General features: G+C 35.4%; 1 protein-coding gene across 5 annotated transcripts in view; it reads left to right on the forward strand.

Moving 5' to 3' along the window:
• The first annotated feature begins 214 nt into the window (after window positions 1–214).
• Window positions 215–27,479, forward strand: part of USP33 (ubiquitin specific peptidase 33) — a 46,292-nt gene continuing 19,027 nt past the window's right edge. For 2 of the 5 annotated variants that reach the window (XM_081055967.1, XM_081055968.1), the window contains exons 1-9: window positions 215–444; window positions 15,885–16,016; window positions 16,333–16,386; window positions 16,779–16,841; window positions 18,214–18,366; window positions 20,814–20,916; window positions 21,415–21,484; window positions 23,910–24,023; window positions 26,327–26,405. In XM_081055967.1, coding sequence (XP_080912093.1) covers window positions 406–444; window positions 15,885–16,016; window positions 16,333–16,386; window positions 16,779–16,841; window positions 18,214–18,366; window positions 20,814–20,916; window positions 21,415–21,484; window positions 23,910–24,023; window positions 26,327–26,405 — 807 coding nt within the window. In that variant the 5' untranslated portion in view covers window positions 215–405. Of the gene's footprint in view, window positions 445–11,005; window positions 11,185–15,884; window positions 16,017–16,332; window positions 16,387–16,778; window positions 16,842–18,213; window positions 18,367–20,813; window positions 20,917–21,414; window positions 21,485–23,909; window positions 24,024–26,326; window positions 26,406–27,479 lie in introns of those variants that run through there. The other 3 variants (XM_081055969.1, XM_081055971.1, XM_081055970.1) reach the window with 3 other exon arrangements.

Below are 27,479 nucleotides of genomic sequence, written 5' to 3' on the forward strand. Positions count from 1 at the left end.
GTAGAGTGACAGAATGGGGGGAGAACACGTGTTAAAGGAAAAGTGCCCAAAGCCTAAAAGTGCTCGGCACCTACGCGATTCCTGTACCATTAACAAATTTGGAGGTGAGGGCAGGCTTGGTTCTCCTCACCTGGGCCCCGACGCCGCGGCCACGCCCCAAGGGCGGGGCGGACTCTCCCCACAGCCCCGCCCCTCCCCGCCCTCCCTCGACTCCCGAGACGCCTGCGGCGGCCGTGGAGACACCGGAAGGAGCCGGGGCTCCTGCGGGAAGTGGCCGGTGCGGGAGGCGGGGACCCGGTGGGCTGCGGTGCTGAGCCGTCCCCTGGCCTTCGGACGCGACGCCGCCGCTCTCCAAGGCCAGGGGAAGAAGAGAGGAGCTTGTGGAGGTGCGGTCGCCGGCTACTGATGGCCGCGCTGGCGGGGCCCGTGGGGAAGGCCGTGGAGGTGAGCGCGTCGCTGCTGGGAGGGGCACGGGGCCGAGCGCGCCTCGCTTGCCGCGGGGACCTGGTCTTGGTCCTCGCTTCCGCGCGCTGGGGGCTGCGGCCTCTATAGCGGCCGCTTTTTCGGTGCGGGACAGTGGTGGGCGCGCAGGCGAGAGGAAGGCCTCGGCTCCTCTTGTGCTTTGCGATGCACGGGTGATCTGGTGGCCGCCCCAGCAGGGGTCGGCGGAGGACGCGAGTCGGTCGTAGATTTGAGGAAGGGATCCCAGGGGGCGCTCCGCTGGGAAGTGGAAGGCGAGAGGGGAGAAGCGAATCCCCGAAGGCGTTTGCTCCTTTTTGGGAGGTCTCCCTATTCCGGCTTGCCAGCCCCCTCACGGTGGTCGCAGACGCCCGAAAACCCCGCAGCGCCCCTGCTTCTGGGTCCTGGTTTCGCTTTGCGGCGCAATTGGGGTGGTGGGACTTATTCGTGCAGCCTCGAGGCCCCGTTATTTATTGTTGTGCACGGGGAAACCTAGGTGTTATCGTCCCTGGAATTTTTCTTCGACCAGTGTTTGATCCATACTGTTTTAGACGTTACCCCTTACGGTCTGTCCATCTGCAGCTTTTGTTTGGATGACATTTTCGTAAGAGTTTTGTGCCGCAGACCTTTACTCTGACATTTTTACTAACTACAGAACACTCTTCACTTGAATACTTACAGGATACAAATTGAGCTGTTGGATGAGATTCTTGACGGTGTTTTGCATTCAAGTATATTTAGGGTTTTCATACTCATATTATCAGTATTAGACTGGAAAATTAGGCCAGAGGGGGAAATTCTGGCAGAAGCATAGGCTCTAAGCTGAGGATGAATTTTAAACCAAGGATCTCTAGACTTCTTGTTTAATAGATCTCTAGAACTTTTTGGTTTGATAATTATTTTCCTTTAAGAAAACCTGTTTCCAAAAATAATGAAGTTATCCTGGTTACATTACTGGTTGAGACAATTGTATTATCTGGAAAGCTCTGACCAAATCAGATAATAGGCTATTGGCTTTGAACCTATACAAACACTGTTGGTGAACCTGAACAATACAAATATTGTTAGTGAATTCATACTATTATACATATTGGGGAAAAGCTAGGAATTTTACTGAAAGACAATGCTAATTTTAATAAAAAGTTATTGTAATAGTTACACTATGCCAGGAGCATTATATCATTTTTTTGGCAGGATTGAAAAAAAAGGGACAGTACAAAAAATATTCCAGGAATAAAATATTTGACTTCCTGCTATATGCAAGAGGAATCTTCTACTTAAGATTGCTTCTTAGTTTTGATCTGTTTTATTGCCAGTTTTTACTTTTTTGTCTTTTATGTGAGCTCTTTCTAATCTATCAGTAAGTAAATAATGTAACCGTGCAGTTTAATGATAGTATTAGCTTCTAGTGGTTTCTTTTAAATTTTGAAGTTCTGAGTTAAGGAGATTATTCTTACATTTATATATTGCTCTTATAATTTTTATTGACCTTTCACATACACAATCTTAACTGATCCTCATGCCAATCCTCTGTGTTAGGAATGCCAAGAAGTAAAATCTTTTCCCATGCCAGATGCATTTTGAGATTGTGTAAGGATCAGAATATCCTTAAAGCCTGAAATAATCTTGCTGAAGTAACCTTTGATATAAATTGGAATTCAGATAGGCATTGGAGCATTGTGAACTGTATTGACCTATGACAGACTGTAGACTCTTTTCAAGAAAATGAAGTACATAAATGGTGAAAGATTTTTGGTGAGAAATGTGAAATGTAGTCATTCCTAAAAAAGAAAGGACTAAGTAACAGCTTTCTTTAGTGTAGTTTTTAAACTTTTTTAAGTCTGCATGTGATTGCAGGATCTTTTTGATAAATAGGATAGTTCCAGAGAGTCTAAGATGAGTACAGTGGTTTAATTGTCTTTTGAAAGGAGCATGAATTTTGTACAATGTAGTATATAAAGAGAACTAATATTTAAGAAACAATGCATATATCAAAATAAATGTCCCTTTAAAAAGTTACTTTAGAAAGCTAAGTAGGTAAGTATCTGTGAGTCTACCAGGGAAAGCCCTTTGGAAAATAAAAAGAATGAAACATGGTTTCTGCCGTCAAAGAACTTATTATAGTCAAGCTTGTAGGCAAGTAGAGTAGTTTTTTTTTTTTAACACTCCAGTAAGTGCCTTATGAATATTATAATCAAAAATTTAGGTGAGAGAGACATTACTTGTGATTGGGTCTTGGTAGAGATGATATTTGAGATGAGTGAGCTTTGAAAGATTTTCAACATGCAGATATTGTAGGACATTTCTAAAATGAACGGATTGTTCGGTTCCTGGAAAGTTACAAGTTATACCTGAGAAAGGATTAGTAGAACACTTTGGTAATGTTATGGTTTGTGTAAGTTAGTAATAGGAGATGAAAAAGACAAATTATGAAAAACTTCATTGAAGGTGTTGATCAGAAGAGATATATGACCCACATGAATGCAGAATGAGCTGCAGGGTCTTGAAGAGTGTTGATAAGTTGGGTGTAGATAACCAGTCATTTAAAAGAGAAAGTTAGGTGGAGATTAGTGTTGTCACCTCCACTAAATTTATAGTATCTGGCCCATGCTTGATTGTAAGTAAGCCTTTGTTAAATTACCTCTCTATTACCAGGATCTAGCACAGTCCTAAAATATGGTAGGTAATATAGTGAAAATATAGAAAAACATGGGACTGAATGTGATAAAATGATTTTTTATCACATGATTTTAATGATTTATGAAAATCCCCAAAGAGGAATTTCTAATATTTTTATAGTAGAGGCATTATGAAATGAATAATTTTTTGTTTTTAATGATTTATGAAATCCCCAAAGAGGAATTTCTAATATTTTTATAGTAGAGGCATTATGAAATGAATAATTTTTTGTTTTTTTTGTACCAATATTCTGGTAAACAAAAAATATTGACAAATGTTCTTAAAGTGGTTCTCATTTGAATATGGTGGTTGCATTTGTTTTTCTATGTTCCTACATGGTCCAACATGAGTGTTTTTAATGACTGTCCCATAACACTGATGTACTGTTATGTAATCACTGCTTCATCTTGCTCAAAAGTGATTTAGGGTGAAAATTATCATCAGTTGGTTTGAGCTTCTATTACAATTCTATCATGTTCATTTATTCTTGTTCTGCCTCTCTCTTTCTCCCTTTCTGTCTCCTCCTGTTTCCCCCTCCTTCCCTTCTTCCCCGAGTGTTTGTCCAATTATTTCAACTACATAAGGCTACAGTTGACTATTTTGCTATTACTAGACATTTTTTTCTTTAATAGAAATGCTAATTAATGTTCACAAATCTCAAAGGATTTATTTAGAGTGAGGGTTGCCAGATTGGAGTTATTATTTTGTGGTTTGTGTGTTAGTAATAGGAGATGAAAAAGACAAGTTATGAAAGACTTCATTGAAGGTGTTTGATCAGAAGAGGTGTATGACCCACATGAATGCAGAATGAGCTGCAGGGTATTGGAGAGTGGCAGTGTTAAGATTCTAGGACAGATAGATTGGCAGTAGAGAAATCAGGAGATTAGACAGTTCTCTTAATAGATTTAATAAGGTTCTCGTTAATTAAACTGTTAAGGGTCAAAGAGACATGTTTCTAGGAAGAGGGAAATTAGAAAATTAGTACTAAATTTCTATGTTACAGTTTGAATGAAAATTAAGAATGGTTTGGGGTGGATTTATAGAACTATGAAAGATCTGTGTAAAGATTTGAAGGATTTTGTGTTTACCAGAATATTTGTTTAAAGAACAAGAAACACGCTGCTTACCAGCATATTTCATACGTTAAAAGTCCTCATGAACACTTACTATGGATTGATTAAAAATGAAATAAACTTTTCTGTTTGTTATTGTGATCTTTTCACTGATACCGCCATTCATAATTTTTTTTTGACTTGCTATTTTGGGTAGCAGTTTTATGCCATGGTGAATATGGAAAAATTAGCCATAAGCTTATTATAGTATTGCATTTTTGCGATTAAAGTAATTCTAAAGCCCAATATTTGAAACAGTACACTTGGACAGTCAGGTTAGTTGTAGTGGTGGAACAGTAGTGGTTGAAATTACTGATAGACAAATGAAATTTAATCAGAGAATCTTAGAATTGACTTTTTAGTGAAAAATGCTGTCCTTTGAAACACTTCCTCTGACAATTGGTCCCCTCCAATCTCTGTAAGAGTGATGGGGAACATTCAATTATTTCCCAAGGTTCGAGCTTCCTTTTCTGTATAGCTCTTAATGGTTGAAAATTTTCACCATTCACTGGATTTGCTATTTCTAATTTTTTCAGGATACATTAAAAAAAGAAAGGATCCCTCTTAACTTTAGTCATTATGTCCAAATAACTGGAACATATATACCATGTTTCCCCGAAAATAAGATCTAGCCGGATAATCAGCTCTAATGCGTCTTTTGGAGCAAAAATTAATGTAAGACCCTTTCTTATTTTACTATAATACAAGACCCAGTCTTATTTTACTATAAGACCGGGTCTCATATAACATAAAATGTAATGTAATATAATATAATATAATTAATATAATATAATATAAAATAAAATACCGGGTCTTATATTAATTTTTGCTCCAAAAGACGCATTAGAGCTGATTGTCCGGCTAGGTCTTATTTTCGGGGAAACAGGGTGTCAAATCCTCCAACTTTTGCCCTTTGTTGTCTAAACATCCATACTTTGAATTATTACTCACTCTACTGTGTTACCCCCAAAATAAGACCAGGTCTTATATTAATTTTTGCTTCAAAAGACTCTTTAGGGCTTATGTTCAGCGGATGTCATCCTGAAAACTCTGCTAGGGCTTATTTTCCGGTTAGGTCTTATTTTCGAGGAAACATGGTAGTTAACATTTATATATTATTTTATGTATATAATCCCTCCTAAACTCCCATGAGATAGGTATTTGTAATTATGTTTTATAGAAGGGGGAATTGTGACTCAGAGAAGTAACTTAAACATGTTTACAAGGACATAGTGGAGCTTGGATTTGAATCCAAGTAGGTTTTCTCTAGAAACTTTACTCTTAGGCACAGTGTTGTTTTCTGCAGCTTTCAAATTATTTATTTTAAGGCCTTCTATGGAAGACATTCTTATTCTTTAACTTTTAGTATTCTTCATAAACAAGATATGTCAGATAATAATTTACTTAGTTTTTAAGTACAGTAAGACTGGCTACTTTTTTTATTCCGAAACATGTCGTTCTATTGAAAAATTGACTGTGAATTGCATTGTTGTTATGTCTCCTAGTGTCTAGAATCTGAATACCTGAAACCCTTTTGTTTGACCTCACTTCAGACAATAGATTCTTTGAGCCCTGATAGAGACTATTACATCCATCCTTGTTAATTTTAGCTCATTTTTCTAGTTTACTTTTTCTTTAAAAACTAATTTTTTATAATTTTGTAATTAGATTTCACTAGCCTGCCTTCTGTATCTTTATCCAGATTTTTCTTAAAAATTTTGAGCAGTTCCGCCACTGTTTAAGTACAGGCCTCCTTCTGAATTCATATTAGTCTTCTGTGTAACTATTAAATTAGCTACCATTTCTCCTGACATAATTTTTTTCTCACAGTTGCTTGAATCTGACTCTATAAATAGCTTTACTTTTTGGAATAGATTGGACAATGGAATGCAGGCAGTTTCTCAATATTAAAGGTTCTCATTAGGTTACCAACTTTATGTTGATGTATAACAAATATTAGTAACACAGGTTTCTATGCTTTTCCAATATTAGAATTTGAATATCTGCTTTTATTAGGATTGGCAGGGTTAGAGTTTTGAGTCTTAAACTTGGAGATTGTACTGCTAAGATACCCTCACCCCCGCCAAAGTAATACCTTCAGAAGCAATTTTGAATTTATAGATGGGCAGTTAAGCCCCCAAAGCCCCCATCATAGAGCATGAATGCAGTCATTTCGGTATGGAAATTTTTTCAGTTATTGTTATTACCATCATTATGGCTGAGAAAATTTAAAATAGTCCTGTTAGGGTAGATGGAGGGAAAAGTTGCCAGATGAAAGATTGCAAAGGGAAGGACAAATTGAGGTCAGATTGTGGAAAACCTTAATTTCCATTCCAAGTTTGAATTTTCTTGTGTTCCCTAGTAATTCCCAACCTGTGAGCCACAAGCTTCTAGAGGAGTCTCAGAGTTTTGTGGAATCTGCACCTGTAGACTAAATAAATAGCATTTTCATATATGATGATTATTTTCACTGCCTTTATGCAGACTGTCTTTTCTAATGTTCTGTACCTCTCCCCCCTGAACAAACTATCAGACCAGAATGAAAGCATGCATGCCTTCTTCCTTTTGGTGTACAGTTTGAAAAGAAATTGAAGTAGCTAAGAACGTGTGTTGTCTTACCTTCCTATATCTGAATACCCTACTCTCAATAAATGTTTATCAAAAGAAGGAATAAAAGAATGATTTTGTTACTATAGTGAATTAACTAAGTAAAACTAGGTAACTAGAATATTAAGGGCCTTCTGTTATCATAGTGTTGCATATAATTATAAGGAATGCTAAATAGCTGCTGTATTAAATTGTTAGCTTTTGTTTCCATGCACAGATTCTCATTAAAGTGTTTAGATACCAGGAAATTAATAGCAGAAGAAAGCAAACTTATTTTAATTTTTCCCTAAGTACCAATTTCTTTGCTCTGAAGCAACGTTCAGAGTATATAACTTCCAAGACTATATTTTTATTCTTCTACAATGAGTGTGTACATCCAGGTACAAGGTGCTGTTATTATGCATGTTTTACATTTTTACTTCATTAGTATCATACAATATATGTCACTCTGCATCTTTTTGCCCATTCAACATTATATCCTTTAGATCTTCTCATGTTGATAAATGATCCATCCAGTTCATACTGTTAAATTCTTGTGTAGTATTCAGTTATGAATATACCAGTTATATATCCATTCTTCTCATGATGATTTAAAACATTTTAAAACCAAAAGTGAGATTACAGACTAACAAGAAAACAATGAGAAGGAGAACATTTCCATTTTGTTGGCTAATATTGGTATTTAGAGGAAAATGTATAGTTTAAATACTTTTATTACTAAATAAATAAGAGAATTCAGTACTCACGATTAGGGATTAAGAATATAAAACCAAATCCAAGTAGGACATGGAGATTACAGATTAAACTGTAATTAATGGAACTGGAAACAAAACAAAAATAGCGGAAAGGATAAATCCCAAAGCTGATTCTTTGCTAAGACCAATGAATTAGATAAGCCTCTTGAAGAAGGGAAAAAAATTAGAGTAAAAATATACAAGATTAGGAATGAGAAAGGAAACATCACAGAACTCAGATACAGGAGAGATTAATGGAATTTTATGCAAATCTTCTTGAGACTATTACATACAAGGCTATGATGCCAAAGTTGAAAATCAAGAGGAAATGGATGGGACGGATGGGTGGCTCAGTTGGTTAGAGCGCGAGCTCTGGGCAACTGGGCTGCCGGTTCGATTCCCACATGGGCCAGCGAGCTGCACCCTCCGCAACTAGAATGAAGTCAGTGAGCTGTCGCTCAGCTCCAGGGTGACCAGATGGCTCAGTTGGTTGGAGTGTGGGCTCTCAATCAAAAGGTTGCCGGTTCGAAGGGATGGTGGGTGGCCTGTGGCCCCTGCAACTAATAACAGCAACTGGACCTAGAGCTGAGCTGTGCCCTCCACAACTAAGATTGAAAGGACAACAACTTGACTTGGAAAAAGTCCAAGAAGTACACACTGTTCCCCAATAAAGTCCTGTTCCTTTTCCTCAATAAAATCTTTAAAAAAACAAAAACGAAAAACAAAGAGGAAATGGATGATTTTTGTAGCAAAATTTAAATTGGTAACATTCACCCAGTTAGTGAAAAACTTGAACTAATTCCCACCGAAGGTTCAAAAAGATGATTGAAAATCTGTTCTTGAAAGAGGCAGCTGAGTTTCATTTAATTTATAAAGACAACATCATAGTAAGGAGAAAAACCCAATTCTATGGTTTAAAAGATACAAAGCTACTCAGTGCATTCTGTCAAGCACACATATTTCTATCCTTGATAAAAATGCTACCAAAAAGGGCCAATCTCACTTATGTCTAGAAATGCAAAATTTCTAAATACAGGATTAGGCAATGGCATCTAGGTAGCAACAGACTAATAGTACATTTGACTCAATATTACACCAATGCAAGGATCATTCGTATCAAATCTGTTAATATATCAACAAACAAAGCAAGGCGTATAGCCATCAGTAGCTGTTGAGAAGGCATTTGATAAATTTAGCAAGACCATTTCTAATAAAAAACCCAAGTAAATTCAGAATAGAAGCAAGTTAGAGCAAATGTTTTAAATGGTACAACTATTAAAATAAGGACCCTAACGTGGATGCTCACGATCACTTTTAGGTTCAGGATTGCTTAGAGGTGGCATTGAAATAATGCATTGAAATAATAAAATTAAACAATTGTTATTAATATGGAAAATAAGAGGGAAAACCATCATGTTTTCCAAATATACTCAGAATAGCCAAGGAGACTGTGAAAAGGAATAGTGAAGGAAGTATATCGTACAGTTCTCAAAATATTCTATATAGCCTCTGTAATCAGATGAATATGGTATTGGCATAGATTACTAGAGCAAAATAGAGAATCTAGAATTATATTAATTGCAAATTTAATAAAAGGTAAAGATAGTATTACAATTCAGTGGCAAATGGGTTGATTATGTAATAAGTGGTGCTGGTACAAGTGTCTGGCCCATCTGGAAGAAAATAAAATTGGGTTCTTGTCTTATGATAAACTCCAGATGGATTAAAGCCTTGTTAAAAAAAATGTTTAAGGTTATTCTCCAGCTTTAGCTGCATGAAAGGTTAGAAACTCAGAAGCTATTATAAAGTAAGAGGTGTGTTTGGTTTTATAAAAATTAAAACCTTTAATGATATAGGATACTATAAAAAAGTTAATAACAATATTGGCATTAAGAAAGACATATATAGACTACTAGAATAGCTTAGAGAGCCCTGTCTTTTGACAAGAGTGCCGAGACCTTTCAATGAGGGAAGAAATAGTCTTCAATAGAGCATATTGGGCAAACTGTATATCCACATGCAAAAAATATGAAGTTAGACCCTTACTTTATACACCACATACAAAACTTGACTCAAATGGATCAAAGGCCTAAACATAATAACTAAAACTCTTAGAAGAAAACAGGGGGAAACTCTGACATCGGATTTAGTAGCAATTTCGTAGATACGACACCAAAACCACAGGCAACAAAAGTAAATAGATAAATTGGACTGCATCAAATTAAAAACTTCTCTGTATGAAAGGACGCAATCAACAGAGTGAAAAGGCAACCTATGAAATGGGAGAAATATTTGCAAATTATATATATGATAGGATTTAAATATACAGAATATATAAAAGACTGACAGCTTAACAAAAAAGCAAACAACCTGATGAAAAAACAGAGCAAGGACTTGAATAGACATTTCTTTAAAGAAGATATATATCTCAGTGGCTAACAAGCACATGCACAGATGCTCATTACTAATCATTAGGGAAAAGAATCAAAACTACAGTGAGACACCACCTTAAACCCATTAGGATGGCTCCTGTCAGAAAATAACACTAAAATAAGTGTTGGTGAGGATGTGAAGAAATTGGCACTGAAGTGGGAAGGTAAAATGATGCAGCCATTATGGCTGGCAGTATGTATGTATATGAATAGCATGGTGACTCCTCAAAAAATTAAAAATGAAATTACCATATGATCTAGCAATTTCACTTTATCCAAAGAATTGAAAGCAAGGATCCTAGGAGATATTTGTATGGCCACGTTCATAGCAGCGTTATTCACAATAGCCAAAATATAAAAGCAACCCAAGTGTCCTGCAATGGATAAATGGATAAACAAAATGTCGTATATACATACAATTGAATGTTATTCAACCTGGAAAAAGAAGAAAGTTCTGACATGCTATAGTAGATGAACCTTGAGGACATTATGCCAGGTAAAATATGCTAGTCACAAAAAGACATACTGTATAAGTCCACTAAGAGGTATCCAGACTAGTTAAATTCATAGAGATAGAAAGTAGAATGGTGGTTGCCAGCAGGTGGTGGGAAGAAGAATGGAGAGTTGCTGTTTAATGGCTGTAGAGCTTTAGTTTTGCAAGATAAAAAGATTTCTGGAGATTGGTTGCATAACAGTGTGAATGTACGTACTTAATGCTACTGGACCATACACTTAAAAATGGTTAAGATGAGCTCTAAGCCCCACTTACTCCTTTGTAGCACCTGCTTTGCCAGAACCAGCTGACTGATGGCTACCGCTGCTGCCACTCCTCATCCTCCTGGCACCGCTGCTGCCATACCCAGAGGTCTCCCGGATGAGGCTCCCAACTTTGAGGCCAATAATACTGTCAGCTGCATCCATTTCCATGACTATCTGGGACTCATGAGGCATTCTCTTTTCTCCCCCTGGGACTATACTCCAGTGTGTACCGTTGAGCTTGGCAGAGCTGCAAAGCTGGCATCAGAATTTGCCAAGAGGAACACCAAGCTGATTGCCCTTTCCAATAGACAGTGTTGAAGACCATCTTGCCTGGAGCAAGGATGCCAATGCTTTCAGTGGTGAGGAGCCCACAGAAAAGTTAGCCTTTCCCCACCATTGATGGTAAGCAACGCGTCCTCACCATCCTGTTGGGAATACTGGACCCAGCAGAGAAGGATGAACAGGGCATGCCTGCGACAGCTCCTGTGGTGTTTATTTTTGGTCTTGATTAGAAACTGAAGCTATCTATCCTCTACCCAGCTGTCCGGCAGCTCAGAGTAGTTCTCTTTCTCCAGCTGAAAGTGGAAAAGAGGATTGCCACCCCGGTTGATTAGAAGCGTGGAGAGAGCATGATGGTCCTTCTAACCATCCCTGATGAGGAAGCCAAGAAAATTTTCCCTAGAGGAGTCTTTACCAAAGAGCTCCCAGCTGGCAAGAAATACCTATGCTACACGCCCCATACGTCTCTCTGAGGAGTTGGTGCTGGAGCTGCTTAGCACAGTGAGCCAGAGGATGCCAGCTGCCAATCATGTTTCCAACAGCAATTCCGTAAAAACATCCCTGTGTGATCAAAGCCAGCAGATGTCAGCAAAAAAATGGTTAAGATCATAAATTTATGTTTTTGTGTATTTTACCAAAATTAAAAATCAAACAATAAACAAATACTTTAACAAAATATTTGCAGTGTAGAAGGCAGGATTAATTTTACAAGAAGAGGCTAATAATAACAAAAAGGACAAAAGATTTAAAGAAGTAGTAAAAAGAGCAAATCTAGGAGGCCATAAAATTCATGAAAAGACACACTCACTGATCATCAAGTAATGCAAATTAAAGTACTAGTGAAATATACCAATCAAATGACAAAAGTGAGAAATAATATCTATTGCTAGTAGAGAAAATAATGCTGCTGTGCAGAAAATAGTATTCCCTTATATTAATGGAACTGTAAGTTGTCTAGTATTTTTGGAACACAATCTTGCAAAATCTGTTTTTACAAACTGGCTCATATTTACAAGGAGTTTCTTTTTTTAAAATAAATTTTATTGGGGAATACTAGGGAACAGTGTGTTTCTCCAAGTCGATGTCATTCAGTCTAGTTGTGGAGGGCGCAGCTCAGCTCCAGGTCCAGTTGCTGTTTTCAGTCTTCAGTTGCTGGAGGTGCAGCCCACCATCCCACGTGGGAATTGAATCAGCAACCTTGTTGTTGAGAACAAGGTCGGGCTAACTAACTGAGCCATCCGGCCACCCCTACAAAGATATTTTTAATGGCAGATTATGGAAACAGTGAATGCCCACTGATCGAAGAATTGATTGAATAATTTATGCACTACATGCATCATAACATGTGAATACATGAAAAAGTTGACACAGAGGGATGTCAAAGTATTACTGACCAAAAAAAGACCGTATGTATCTCTGTACCTGTACTTGTGTATGATTATATGAGCATGGGAAAATACGGAAGCATACATTACAGGTTTTATAGTGCAGGTAGGCTGCTGTTACAGTCTTTCAGTTTTTGTATTAGACAAGAAGTCTGTTTTGCCTTTGTTTTTGAAAGATGTTTTTCTATTTATGAATTTCTAAGTTGACCTTTTTCAGCATTGTAAAGATGTTGTTCCGCTGTCTTCTGGATTGCATTGTTTCTAGTATACATTATGGGTCTTTCTTGGCTGCTTTTAAGATAATTTTTTTTTTTACTGGTTTTCAGCAACTTTTCGATGTGCCATGGTATAATTTGTTCATATGTATTGTGCTTCAAGTTTGTTGTATTGCATCAGTTTGCAGGTTTTTAGTTTTCATCATGTTTGGAATTTTTGTACCCAGCTGAGTAATGCTCTTGTTTAACTTTCTCAGTCTTCTCTCTGTTTCGATTTGAATAGTTTCTTTTGCTATGTCTTCAAGTTTATTAATTTTTTGAATTGTCTAATCTGTTAATCTCATCCACTGTATTTTTCACCTCAGATAACGATTTTTTTAAACATCTAGAAGCTTTTTTTTTTCTGTCTTCCATGTCTCTCCTTGCATGTGTATCCTTTATTTTGTCGTGTTATTTCTGGGTCTCTTTTCCCTTCTTTGTATGTCTTAGAATTTTTGATCGGATGCCAGACTTGGCATTTTTACGTTGTCAGTTGCTAGGTTTTTTCATTCCTTTAGATGTCCTTTAACTTTATTCTGGGACACAGTTAAGTTCCTTGGGAACAGTTTGACCCTGTAATACTTTTGAGCTTTTTTTTTTTTTTAAAGATTTTATTGAGGAAGGGGAACAAGACTTTATTGGGGAACAGTGTGTACTCCCAGGTCTTTTTCCACGTCCAGTCGCCGTTGTTAGTTGCAGGGGGCACAGCCCACCATCTCCCACGGGACTCGAGGAGTCGAACTGGCAACCTTGTGGTTGAGAGCCCACTGGCCCATGTGGGAATTGAACCGGCAGCCTTCGTCATTAGGAGCATGGAGCTCCAACCACCTGAGCCACTGAGCCGGTCCTTGAGCTTTTTTTTTTAAGGCAGACCTTTCTGAGTACTCTATTTTATTCCCGCTATATTGAAGGGGAATAAATATGTATGAAGTCTTAAAACTCTGGCTGGTGGGAACACAAACCTGTGTTGGCTTTGAGAATTGTTTTACCTACTCCTTTCCAGTAGTTCTTTCTCCTGCCTAGGAGGTAGTTTAATCACATGCATGTACCTATCAGTATTTAGTTGAAGACTTAATGCAGCCTTCTACAAGTCTTGTGAGTTCATTTGCTCTCTATTCTGTTCTTTCCTCTCTGTTAGTTTGCTTTGTGATTTCTGTCCACCTTGGCTTACGTGAATTTTCAACTCTGTCGCTACTTATACTGTGGCCTGGAAATTCTCTCCAGGCAGTAAGCTGGGGCAGTCACCTTGTTTTTATTTTCTTAGGGATCAGTGTCCTGTGCTGCCTATTGTCCAATGTCTGAAAACCATTGTTTTATATATCTTGTCGGTCCGGCATTTTAGTTAAGGTGAGAGGGTAAATCTGGTCCCTATTACTCCCATCATGGCTGGCCGGAGAAGTAATTGGATAAGAGGGAGGGATAGCTAACCAGAAAAGGAAGTGAGAAGTGGGGGGAAAGATTGCCAAACCTTCCCCCCAAGTAAATAAGAAATGGAAAATAATTATTTTTGACTTCATGCTCTGAAAGTTTGGAGCGTGGCTTATTTAACATGTAATAATGTAATATTTAGAAATAATGATTTATTTACTATTAACCCCAGAGTGATTCCTGTTGTATTTTGTAGGTAGCAGTATAATATTGGATCATTATTTGATTTGATACAATGTTTTCGTTTAATGATTTTTCTAATGTGTTAAAGTTTCAGCGCATTTATAACTGTTTATTCTTTCTTAGTAAGTTTCTTATTTTTTCCCAGTGTTTTCAAACTCCAAAAAGGAAATAAGGACATGAAAAGCCATTATTAAGAATATACACCCCAAAGAAGACATAAAAATACTGAATTAGATTTGAGACTTTTACTTGGAAATCACTCTATGTCAGTTGGCTCTATGATTCATAAGATTTTCAGTGGAGATAAAACTTAGTGACATAGTATTTTATAGAATACTATATAAATATCATAATATTTATAACATTGTGATATCTTAGAAGAAATTAAGTGTATTGGTATTGCAAAAACACTTTGTCTTCTGTTTATTTTAATGGAATTGAGGGAACTTCTTAAGAATATTTGGAAAATTATAATTGATTTGGAAAACTACCTCAATTTTAAACTCATGGTCTCCTGGGGGAAGGAGGTATCAGACCTTATTGGTTATATTAAAACAAAACAAAACAAAACCTGTATAAAGGGATGATGCAAAGTGCCTAATAAAATTTTATGTGTATGTGTAGACAGATAGACACACACACACACGCGCACACATACACACACAATCTCATTTAATCCTTAACAATGACCCCATAAGTTAGGTATGCATGCCATTCTGCTCTTACTGGTATCCTTATTCAGAATTCTTTTTCTTGGCCCTAGATATAGTATAGGTAGATTCAAATTCTAGTTCTGCCAAATGTTAACAATGTGAACTCAGTCAGGTTTTCCTCCTTAGCTTTAGATACAAATGAAGATGATGATGGTACCTACCTCAGAGTTGATCATACGATAATGTGGTTCTCAACCTGGGATGATTTTGCCTCCTACAGGACATAATTTTATACCATGTAGTGATAAAGCTCAGAGTGGTAGTGAGGCTAATCTGGCATCTAGTGGGTGGAAGCAGGAATGTTGCTAAACATCTTACAATGCACAGAACAGCCCCCCACAACAAAGAATTATCTCGCTCCAAGTGTCAGTGGTGCCAAGGTTGAGAAACTCTGATATAAAGTGACTATCCTGGTAGGATACCAGACAATGTCGTTTACATCATCAGTAGGTGCTGCTGCTAGTGTGAAAATAAGGGTTTCCATTTGAATTTTCTTTCTTTTCAGTGTTTATTCCAGCTTAAGGGTTAATCTTTTTTTTTAAAGGGATAAAAATACTGAAATTGAACAACTTGAATTTTTTCCGTTTTATTTATCTCTAAAAAGTGAAATGAGATAGAGAAAGGGGAAAAAGTAAAAGCGATGAAGATACAAACTTACATTGGTTCATAGATGTCAATTTTAATAAAATGTTAGAGAAATTTTCAGTGTTCAAATTAACTTCAATTATGAAAGTAACCAAGGTGTATGTGAAAATACACTCTGGTAGGGCAAACTTGTAAATACGTGTGCTTCTTATTTTATCTCTTATTTTAATATATTACTATTTTAAAATTAACTTTGTGGTAACTTTTTTCTGTAGATATTACCTCATTTGGAAAGCATTGGGAAACAGGAAAAAATTTCTAACAAAATGTCAGCTTTTCGAAATCATTGTCTACATTTGGATTCAGTTGGTGAAATAACGAAAGAAGATTTAATACAAAAATCTCATGTAAGATAATAAATTTCCTTCCTGAAAAAATAATACTTATTTTTATCCCAAACGTGCTTTTTATAAATTATTACAGTACTCTATATTTATGAGTCCCAATCTATATATATGTATTTTAACTTTCATTTATTTTTAAGTGTGTTTTTCCAGGACCCATCAGCTCCAAGTCAGGTAGTTGTTTCAATCTAGTTGTGGAGAGTGCAACTTACACTGGCCCTGAATCCCAATTTTTTATATATGATATTATTAGTGAATTGTATGTGGTCGGGTATGTCAATATAATGATAATGTTGTCTATGTGATTTTTGTTTCATAGGGTACTTGTCAGGATTGTAAAGTCAGAGGACCAAATCTTTGGGCGTGCCTGGAGGTATATATATGTTTCTTCGTAAATGTTTCATATTATAATTTATATGTAAATAAGGATAGCTAGAAGATTTTTTTGACACTTAAAGGATTTCATAAATGAACACTATTGATGATAAAAATTAAACTTTAAACTTTGGGTTTAACCTATAGTGCTTTCACAGAGTTTTAGTAAAGCACGAAAATATTTTATACTTGCCTTTTATTAGAGGTGACATGGCTTTTAGCTTAGAAATACTGATTTTATTCTTTTGTGCCTAGTACATTTTAGTTAAAATAACTATGGAAAGTCATTTAATCACGACATTAAAAATGTGATAAAAATTAATTGTAAATGTAATTGCAATGCTATTATTGTAAATTGACACCTTGTTTTCGTTTTTTGTATTATTATAGAATAGATGTTCATATGTTGGCTGTGGTGAATCACAAGTAGATCACAGCACCATACACTCTCAGGTATGTATATAGAAATTTTTCATGCAAGACATTTTTTAAACAGAGCCTGAAGGAAACCCAACATAATTAATTGAAGTTGTAATTTGAAATGTTAACCCTTTTTATATAAAATGAATGAACCTTAGCATATACTCTTTAAAAGGTGGGGAGGGGAATTGCTAAGACGATCAGTATTAGAATGAGGTTGTAATTAGAGTAATTTTTAAGAACTATACCTCCTGATACATGAAGGTGACAGCTGGAATACTAGGAGGATATGGGGATGGAAGTCAAGAGTGGATGCCTCAGCCTGTGACACTGCCAGGATAACTTGCCTGGCTAACCTCGTTTCAATTCATATAACCTTTCCTTGCACGTCTTCATAATTGGAGTGCCCTTTCTGCTTCACCCTAGTTGTTTGGTGCTTGCGTATAATTCTGGCATGCTTCTTATAGTGTTACATAGAGCTCCCATTCTAAACTCTTGTTTCTTGAGAATGAACTGTCTTTTTTCACACTGATATCTCTATAGCATCAACTGTTCTTAGCCAGGGTTCCTCAAGTGAATTAATTAAGCCTAAATACTCCAAGACCCTCAGGCATCATGTACATAATTTACTTCTCTTCTGTGCATCCAGAATGGTAGTGTTATGTACCATTCTGGGGAGAAATGAGAAAAGAGTTACTCAAATCATTTCCCTTTGGCATAATTCTCTCGCGGAAATCCAGTTGAGAAAGGCTAGAGCATGGGTGTCCAAACTTTTTTCAATGTTTTTCACTAAGGGCCATATGCGGTAAAATACACAAACAGCCTGGCAACTCACTTGAGGTGAAGTACGTATTGCCTCACCTAGTTTATTTAAGTAAACTAAATATATTTTTGGAATTTGCTGCGGGCCAATAACAAATGGATCGCGGGCCGCAGTTGGCCCGCGGGCAGTTGTTTGGACACCCCTGGGCTAGAGTTTTATATGTCTAAGATCATATATTCACTATTGCTTGAGCTGTTTTGTACTTTGACTCATACCATTTGTATTCTTTTGCCATTTTGATCTCCTAGAATAATTACTGTGTTATTGTTAATTATTTTCTTGTATTATGCTTACTTACTAACTACAAAGCAGGGTCTTACATTCTTGTGTTTTATTTTATAATGAATAGTGGTGAAAAATGACAATAGAATAACTTCTAGAGTAGGCTTAGATATTGTTACCATTTATTATATTTTAGCAGTTTATTGAAAGAATGTTTTTTGGTATTTGAGTTTAACTGTTCTCTTCTGAATATATTATTATTCATCAAAGGCCAGTAGTTTATCTTCTATGATCTTTTGAAGTGTTTTTAGCTATACCTAATTTTGGTTTCTCTTCTCCATCCCCCGTGAAATTATACAGGAGACAAAGCATTATCTAACTGTGAACCTTACCACTCTTCGGGTATGGTGTTATGCTTGCAGCAAAGAAGTATTTTTGGATAGGAAATTAGGAACTCAGCCTTCATTGCCTCATGTAAGACCGCTTCACCAAACACAAGAAAATAATGTCCAGGTAATAATATAAATCCATTTAATTAAACTATCAAATATTTCCAAGTAATAATTTCAGAATTCGTCATATAAAGTTTAAGAGAATCCTACCAAACCTGTACTTTAAAAAATATCTGTAATGTGCCTCTTTTCTCAATTCAAACATTAAGGTTGGCCTGTGTTCTTTTGTACAATGCTAGGTTAGGGTGAGATTGAAGCTCACCTGTCTGAAGATGGCAAAGCACCTGACGTGTTACAAAAACTAAAAAAACAAACAAACCTAAAAACAAAAAAAAATGGTTTAAATAGTGTTTATCTTTTTCTAGCAAATCTGATTTTAAGCGGGGTGGCAAGCCTTCTTAGATAGGGAATAACAAATACTAATGCAGCTACCTTTTCCTCATTTTCCTCCTCTCTCCACGCCCATTTGTATTACTGTGAACATTTGTAATTTGTTGAAAACCAGATAGGATATATTAAAGCTAGCATCAGTTTTTGGTTACAAAATACATATGGGTTTGCAAAGATGGATCACTTAATTTTGAGAATTTTCCAGTCCAGAAAAGAAAATGGGAAATGGGAAATGAAAAAATTAGAATAGTTGGCTTCTAAATTATTCTACTAATCATTTGCTCTATATAGTCTAATACATTAGTGAGTCTTTTCCTCATATGTGTTACAGAAATCACATGGTATTTCTATACTTATACTTGATACCAACTCTCTTAGACTTTTCTGTTGTGCCTTTGTGTTACATTGTGAGAGTAGACATTTGTGAGAATAAATTTGCTTGCCTTACACATTATATAACTTAAGGTGACTAGGTTTTAGACAGGGTATTTTGTTGCATTTCTAGTTTCACAGTTGATTGGTTCCAATTAATAAATCACCACCTTTACAGTTGATCCCATTGATACCTGTTTATCATTCAGAAATGTGTTGTTTGTCTTTTGAGTGCCCTGGTAGTTTGAAAATAAGTTTTCTTACATTATTACATTATTGACAAAAATGGGTTAATTGAAAGTTTAATCACATAAGAAACTGATAACAATTTATAAGGGCATTGCTCAAAAGGTGGCTGAAAGAATAAGTGCAGATAGTTCAAAAAGAAGTATAAATAAAAACACATTGAGAAAATAATCATCACCGATTAAAGAAGAGTAAGTGAAAACAGCCGTTTGTTGCCATTTCTGCCAGAATAGATTGCAAACTCTTAGTGAATATTGAATCTGGTTGAAAAAATGTCACTTTTCTGATGGCTTATAAATAATTCTCTGGTGAGTTATATTTATAATACATAACAGGCATGAATTTAATTTCATGCAACTTTCTGATGATCCATTGTTGAAGAAATTACTAGAGGAAAAGAAGTTATTTGTACAGAATTTTGTAGAGGCATAAAATTTTTAGCTGTTTCAACTCAGTTTCATCACAGCATTAATTATAAAATAACAATATTGGAAATCATTTAAATATCATCAAGATTTTTCAAATAGAATTTTTTTCTGGGAAGTAAGATGTTCAATGTATTTTTTAAAAAAGTCTCTGCACTTCTCTGTATTTAAACAACAAAGTGAGAATATGGGGCCTATTCAAATGTTCAGTATCTACAGATGCCAGGAAAGGTAAAGTAATTGTATAAAGTGGGTTGGTGATTAGGGCATATACATGCCTTATAAAGGTGGAATAAGGCTTTAATAAGTTGGAGAACCAGAGCACATGCTAACTGCATGCTGCTGTTTAGTTTCCTCCTCCAGCTAAATGGGTTCCGTGTATGCATTGATCTGCTCTTATAAGAGAACTTGCAAAATCTGATTTTCACCTGAGGTCTCCCAATTTTTAAAATACTACCTCAAGTTTTGCTTTTGTCCTTTTTTAACAGTGTGGGCTAGCGTTTGACCAGCAGGTCACCAGTAGCAACCTCTGAGTTAAGCCAATTTTTGGTAATTAATATTGGAATGTTTTATTACTATTTAAAATAAGTGCATTATTTCATATGCATAAAAGGATGTAAAATAAGTATAGTAGTAAGTATTAGGAGAGATTGTAGAAGTCTACAGATAAGCTGGTGTGTTATAATGGAAAAGCTTTAGTATTTTTTTTCTTGTAAAAAGTTAGAAAAACCTGAAAAGACTGTGTAGGACATGTCCACTTAGGTCTCTAGTTGTAATGTGATCTTACTAAATTGGAGTTAATTGTGTTTAAATTCAGAAAAGTCACAAGTAGCTTTGTTATTCAAGTTCATACGTTAATAAAGGTAGAGTGATATGCTATTACCTAGTATAGATCCTTATTACTTTCAAAATATAAATTTAATTTTATTCTAATTGATAATATGTTAAATTCTTAGAGTTCTGTTAAAATAACATCTCTTAATTTTTAGAGTATAGATGTATATGAGATAAAATTAAAAAAAAATTTTTTTAACCTAAGGATTTGTTCAACTCTGCTGTCTTTTCTGTTATCAAGGATTTTAAAATACCCAGTAACACAACATTAAAAACTCCTCTGGTTGCTGTATTTGATGATCTGGACATAGAAGTGGAAGAAGAAGATAAATTTAAGGCAAGAGGTAAATAATTCTCCTGTATGACCTTCTTTATATGGTTCTATCCATTTCTTTAGTGAATGTAATGTGAAAATTTCAAAATCTAGAGGTGAAAGGAACTCTACAGGTGATAATCACAAAAAAAAGAATTCTGAAATTTGGCCTAGTAAATATTTGTATTTGCAAAAAAAGCAAACTGACAACTTTGAGTGATGTGTGGTTTCTCTGCCATCACTTTACTAAAGCCCACAATTTTTGGTATAAACTATCTGTATAAGTAAAGTCAAAATTTTAATCCTTTAAGTGTATATTTAAATAATCATCCAAAACTTAACACTTTGGTATAAGGCTGACCTCTCTGTGTTGTTCAAGTTGTTTTTTGTATTTTCTTAATGTATTTTATATTTTCTTAACATAGTTGGGGATCCATAATACTATTCATAATATGTATTCAGTAAACACTTATAAAATTGAGTCATTGCATTATTGAATGATGACATAACTTACTATTTGTCTTAATAGGTCTCACAGGTTTGAAAAATATTGGAAATACTTGTTACATGAATGCAGCTTTGCAAGCTCTTTCTAATTGGTAAGTAGAGAAATTAATTTTGTTTTGTTTGTGTAGCTTTTTAAACTTACTCTTTGAGCAGAAAACCATGCTGCTGTAGTCTCAAAAACAAAGGAGCAATGAGAGGAGAAAAGAAGTACATATTAACAGTAATATGGAAAAGAGTTAACAATTCAGTTCTTTTGGCCAACAAGATTCCATAAATCTCTGGCTGTACTTCCCCCTCTCCCACTTCAACACATAGTAAACCACCCCCCCACACCAATTTCTGAAATGCCGCCATTAACAAAATTATATGGATTAACTAAAACTAAGTATGTAAATATTCCTGAAAAAGTTATTTCTCCTTTCTTGTTGAGTAACTCTTAAGAAAGAGTAGGCAAGACACTGGGTTGAGACATAATCCATTGTTGTCCCAGTGCATTTACTCTGTTAATTCCTGTAGTTTCCTAAGACGGCTGGTCCTGGCCTAGATCCTAGGTAGTCATATATCTTGGAGCAAGTTACTTGTTTTTACATCTAGAAAATGAGCTTAAATTAATTCTTCAAATCACTTTTTGTTCAGAGATCTTAAGAAAATATTTTATATTTTTCTGTAGATGGAGAGAGTCTTTAATAAAGCATTCAGATTTTCTTTTATTCTTAAGCATAGTCCTATGAAGTAGAGGTGGGATGAAATGATCTGTCTGTGTCTGCTAGGCCCACCTGAGCTAATGTAGTTTAAGTTCAGTGTTTCCTTGTTGATTTTTTTGGTCATGATCCCATGTCATGGGATGATCTATCCATTGTTGAAAGTGGGGAATTGAACCCCTCTACTATTATTGTAGAGCTGTCTGTTTATCCCTTCAGATCTGTCAGTATTTGCTTTACGTATTTAGGTGCTCCTGTATTGGGTACATAAATATTTACAAATGTTATCCTCTTGATGAAATGACCCCTTTATCATTATATAAGGTGTGATAAAAAAAATAATGGTGGATGTTTAAATTAAAAAAATTTTATACAGTAAAGGACACGTTAATCTCCCTCAAAATATACCCTCCTCTCACTTCAAACACTCCCCATCATTCTTGCCGCTTTCTGAAGCAGTTTGGAAGTCCTCTTTTGTGAGTGTCTTTGGTTGCACTGTTGTGGCTGCCTCGATGTCCTGAATCAATTCAAAACATTTACCTTTCATGGTCATTTTGACTTTAGGGGAGAACCAGAAATCACACAGTGCCAGATCTGGTGAATAAGGTGGATGAGGATATACTTTAATGTTTTTATTTAACAGAAATTGCTGTACCAGAAGCTACCTGTGACACGGAGCGTTGTCATGATGGAGGATGAAACCATTTGCTCATTTCATGTTAATGGCGTTCGTGATCCATGATTTACGGCACACTTTAAAACACACCTTCTCTCAACCGTAGCTCACACCCAACTGACTGCACCAAATAAGTTGAAACGTGTCACACACTGTTACTAAGGTTCCATGCTCAGCTTCCCATATTGAAGATCCTGTCTTTCCATTGGATGGCACTCGGCAGCAGCCTTCACTGTATTTTTTATCACACCTCGTATAATGACCTTTTTTATCTTGTTACAGCTTCTGAGTTAAAGACTGTTTTGTCTAATATAAGTATAGCCAGCTACCCATATTCTCTTTTGGTTTTTATTTGCATGGAAGCCAGTTTATCACAAGCCAGGATTTGGTCCTTTGCCCATCAGTTTTCTATAACTGAATAGATTCATGGTAGTTTCCATAAGCTAATCAAGCTCATAAAAGACTATATTGTTTTACAAGTTGTTAACTCAAGCCACTGGATGGATAGTAGTACCACTTACTGGGATGTGGAAGCTTAGAGGAAGATCAGATTCACTTGAAAGTTAAATTTTCAGCATGTTGAATTTGAGATGCCCAAGATAGCTATCAGTTTGGGCATTTGATATAAATTTGAGGTTTAGATGAGATGGTTGACTTGTAAATTTCACTGTCATTGGCATATGTGAAAATTTAAGGTCACCCAGGGAAAAAAGTATGTAGGGAAGAGAGGAAAGATCATAGGATCAAGTCCTGAGGAATTCTGATATTTAGATATTTGGTAAGAGCATAAAGAATAAAGGGGAAAGAGTTGTCAGAGAGTTAAAGAAGAAAAGTAGAACAGTACATTACATTGGTTAAGAGAAAGGTTGCTGAAGAATGAGAGGGTAAGTCACCTGTGACAAATACTATTGAGAGAGAAGTGAAAGATATTAACTGGATCTGGCAGCACAGAGCACTCTGATATGACGGAGTCAAATGTGATATGAATGGATTGAGTGAGAATATGAAGAAACGAATGTGAAACTCAGAGAGCAGAGAAATAATAACAGGGCTTAATGTACTGTTAATTCATTGAATGACTAGAAGGCAATCAGTATTAAGCTTGATTCTATGCTAACATTTTTCTTTTTTTAAAATTAGCCCACCTTTGACACAGTTTTTTCTTGATTGTGGAGGACTGGCTCGAACAGACAAGAAACCAGCCATTTGTAAAAGTTATCTCAAACTGATGACAGAACTGTGGCATAAAAGCAGGTGTGTACTTAATAAATTTGTTTTCTTTATTATGTTTTTAAGTAAATATAAGTATTAGAAGGCTGCAGGTACATCTATAGAGCTGAAAAATGTAGAAGAGACAGATTTGATACTAGTTCACTTTGGAGTATGTTGTATTTGAAACTGAACATCCAAATGAAGCATCTGGACAGGGTACAGTGTTAAATTGCTGAAGCTCTTGTTACTGAAACTTCTGAGTTTTTTTTTTTTTTTCTTAACATGAAAGTTTGGTTTTATAGGAGACTCTAGGTCACATAGCATTCTCACTGATAGTGTGACCACATCTGCACTCAAAATGTTCAAAAACAGAAATTCTATACATATGTATATATATATATATACACATATATATATATATATACACACATATATAAAACGTGTAATACAAATATTTTTTTCTATCCTTTAATTTCCAAAGTATGCTCATTCATATTTGACTGATAGGAAAGAACATTCTTTTATGATAGGACAGGAGTTATCCTGGTTACACAAAAACAGATGGAAAATATTGTTAAGAGACTTCCTTACCTGAAATTACAAAACTAAGTGTATGTGCATATATATTTTTAATCCCTTTACTCCCATTCCATCCTTTTGACTGAAATGTATTCATATATCTGCCCTTCTTATTGTCCCCTCTCTTGTGAAAGGCATCACTGTCTAGTCACCTTGGCCAAATCTCCTCCTTCACTCTACCCCACTTCTAGTCATCAAGTGCTAACAAGACATCTTCCTAAACCTCCCTGGAATTGAAAGCGTGCATGCAAAGTTTGATATCTAGACTTTATTCCTGGCAATTCCTTTAAGAGCGTAACTGGATTTTTCTCACCTGCTGAATCATGATGATTAGTCTTGATTTCATATACCAGCCTGTATTGAATGTAATCCAGATCAGAGTCAGCTTTCTGGAACGTCAGTTCCAGTTTATTGACCTTCTCCTCCATGTTGAATACTTCAGAACTTGAGTTTTAACGCAAGAGTAGGCATTCTCACAATGCTAAAATTAGACCATAGATACCTGTGCAGATGTTCATTTTTCTGCTTGTTTATTTGCTCTAAAGTGTAGCTTGGGGACAATAATTGTTTGATGTGACAGTTTACTAATTTTGTGTTTTTAAAACTATTCAGAAAATTGCTTTTACCATTAGTCTTTTTAAAATTATTTATTTTATTTTATTGAGGAATAGTGTGTTTCTCCAGGGCCCATCAGCTCGAAGTCAAGTCGTTGTCTTTCAGTCTAGTTGTGGAGAGCGCAGCTCAGCTCCAAGTCCAGTCGCCGTTTTTCAATCTTAGTTGCAGGGGGCGTAGCCCACCATCCTATGCATGAATTGAACCGGCAACACTGTTCAGAGCCCACACTCTAACCAACTGAGCCATCCGGCCGCCCCCATTAGTCCTTTTTAATGGTTCCTAAGAACTGCCCAGCCTTACCTTTAAGAAAACAATCACCAAAGCTATCTTTATTTACTTTTTTTAAGCTTCACTTTTATGTGAGGCTTTAAGATCTTAATGATTTGTAATGTAAATATTAAAGTAGTTTTTCAAGTTTTAACGTGTATAAATGCCTCAGTTTTATTTGCAATACTTGACTCCCTATTAAGATTATTTCTTAAGTTAAAAATTTGTTGCTACTGTCATTTTAATATGCCAGGAAAAAAGGATGGTTTTAATCAGTTCTTTTGGGGTGTGAAATACATGTCATTCACATCCCTAACATCAAAGAGACAGAATCCTCCATTGTCATTTATCCCTGTTGGGTATTATCCAGTGTTGCCACACGCTCGCTCAGTTCCTTTCTGCATAGCTAGAACTATCTCTTAACTCCTATGTTTAAGCTTCTTTGTGCTGAAACTCGACTTTAAACTTAATATTCCTGGAAGTTTACTGAACATCAGAAGTGTCATAGTACAAAATTCTAAGTACATTTGGTTTAATTTTCAATTTTGTTTCCATGGGTATTTGATGGCTGATTTTAAAATTTTATTTAGTGTACGAGGTACATTTATTTATCTTAATTATCCCAGGAATTTTAAGTAATTAGAAGTATTTTTGAAAAATCATATAGTAGAGCACGATCATTTCATTAGGGAGGAGAACAATAAAATACAGCTTAAATATTAGTAATCTGTTCTGACAAGACTGTGAAACAATAGTGGGCAATTTTGAATAATTTTTTGAAACACAAACATTTTTCAGTTTAACACCTGGAAGTCTTGATTGCTGATTGCTAAAATAAAAACTGAAAATCATAAATTTGTCATTAAAAATGTTTTGTTCCTTAGGCCCGGATCTGTTGTACCTACTAATCTGTTTCAAGGAATTAAAACTGTAAATCCAACATTTCGAGGCTATTCTCAGCAGGTAAGTCTTCATTGCTTTTTATTCATAATATTAATTTGTAAAAATGAAAAATGCTGTTATGCATTATGTTATTATGTAGTCATTTATATTTCTTCTTTTATAATGTATTTGTCCATTTATTTATTATTTTTCACTCTTTGCATCTTTATTTACCAAGAATAATAACCCCTAATCTTATTTTTTCCTTATAATTTTCTACTTTTATCTTAATTTTATATTTTTCTAGAAATTTTAAATTTTGGATTGGGAAAATACGTCAATATATTTCTCCTAGTGCTTTTAGGTTTGAAAAGTTCCACTTCCAGAGATACATTTTCACCTATATTTTTTATATTTTATGCTTTCATTTTTTGAAAAATTCTTCAGTGTATCTTATTTATTGTAATATAATCCAAATTTCATTTTTACAAGCAGCTGACAAATTGTACCAAACTGTAGATTTAAGACTTTTCTTATCTGACTTACAAAATTTATTCCTTATTAATTTTTGTGCTTACCTTAATATAGTATAAAATAGGGTCTCTTTCTGGGCTTTCCAATGCATTTCATTGACCTGTATTTTTTCGTGTTAGTACAAATAGCAGTTTCAATTATTGTGGCTTTATGTACTATCTTTTAATATTAATACTTGGCCCTCACATATTTTTCTTTTTCAAAATAATACTTATTTCCTGTTAATTTTTTCTGGTGCAAATTCCTGCATCACCATAGACTGTGATTTGGTAGATGTAAGTTGGGGCTTACAAATTTGTATTTTTAATAAGCATTTCAGGTGATTGAAAATTTCTCTTTGAGATATAGTACAAATTGGGTAAAGCTTTAATTTTAAGCCAGTCTTATAAAATATTTGAATTTAGGACATCTCTCTGAATCTTATTGTCACATGAGGCAAATCTATGTTTAGTCCTCTATACCTTAGCCCTCCACTTTTTAAAAATAATAGCACAACTAAAAGCTGACCTCCAGATCATTTTCCGTTTTTTAATTACTTTTATTTACATAACTTTTTAGAACTTGGGGCTTTCCATCCCTCTAATGTGTTATTTCCTCAGTATAATGCTACACGTTGAAAAA

This window comes from Rhinolophus hipposideros (genome assembly GCF_964194185.1).
Source record: "Rhinolophus hipposideros genome assembly, chromosome: 8".
In the NCBI taxonomy this organism is placed as follows: Eukaryota; Metazoa; Chordata; class Mammalia; order Chiroptera; family Rhinolophidae; genus Rhinolophus; species Rhinolophus hipposideros.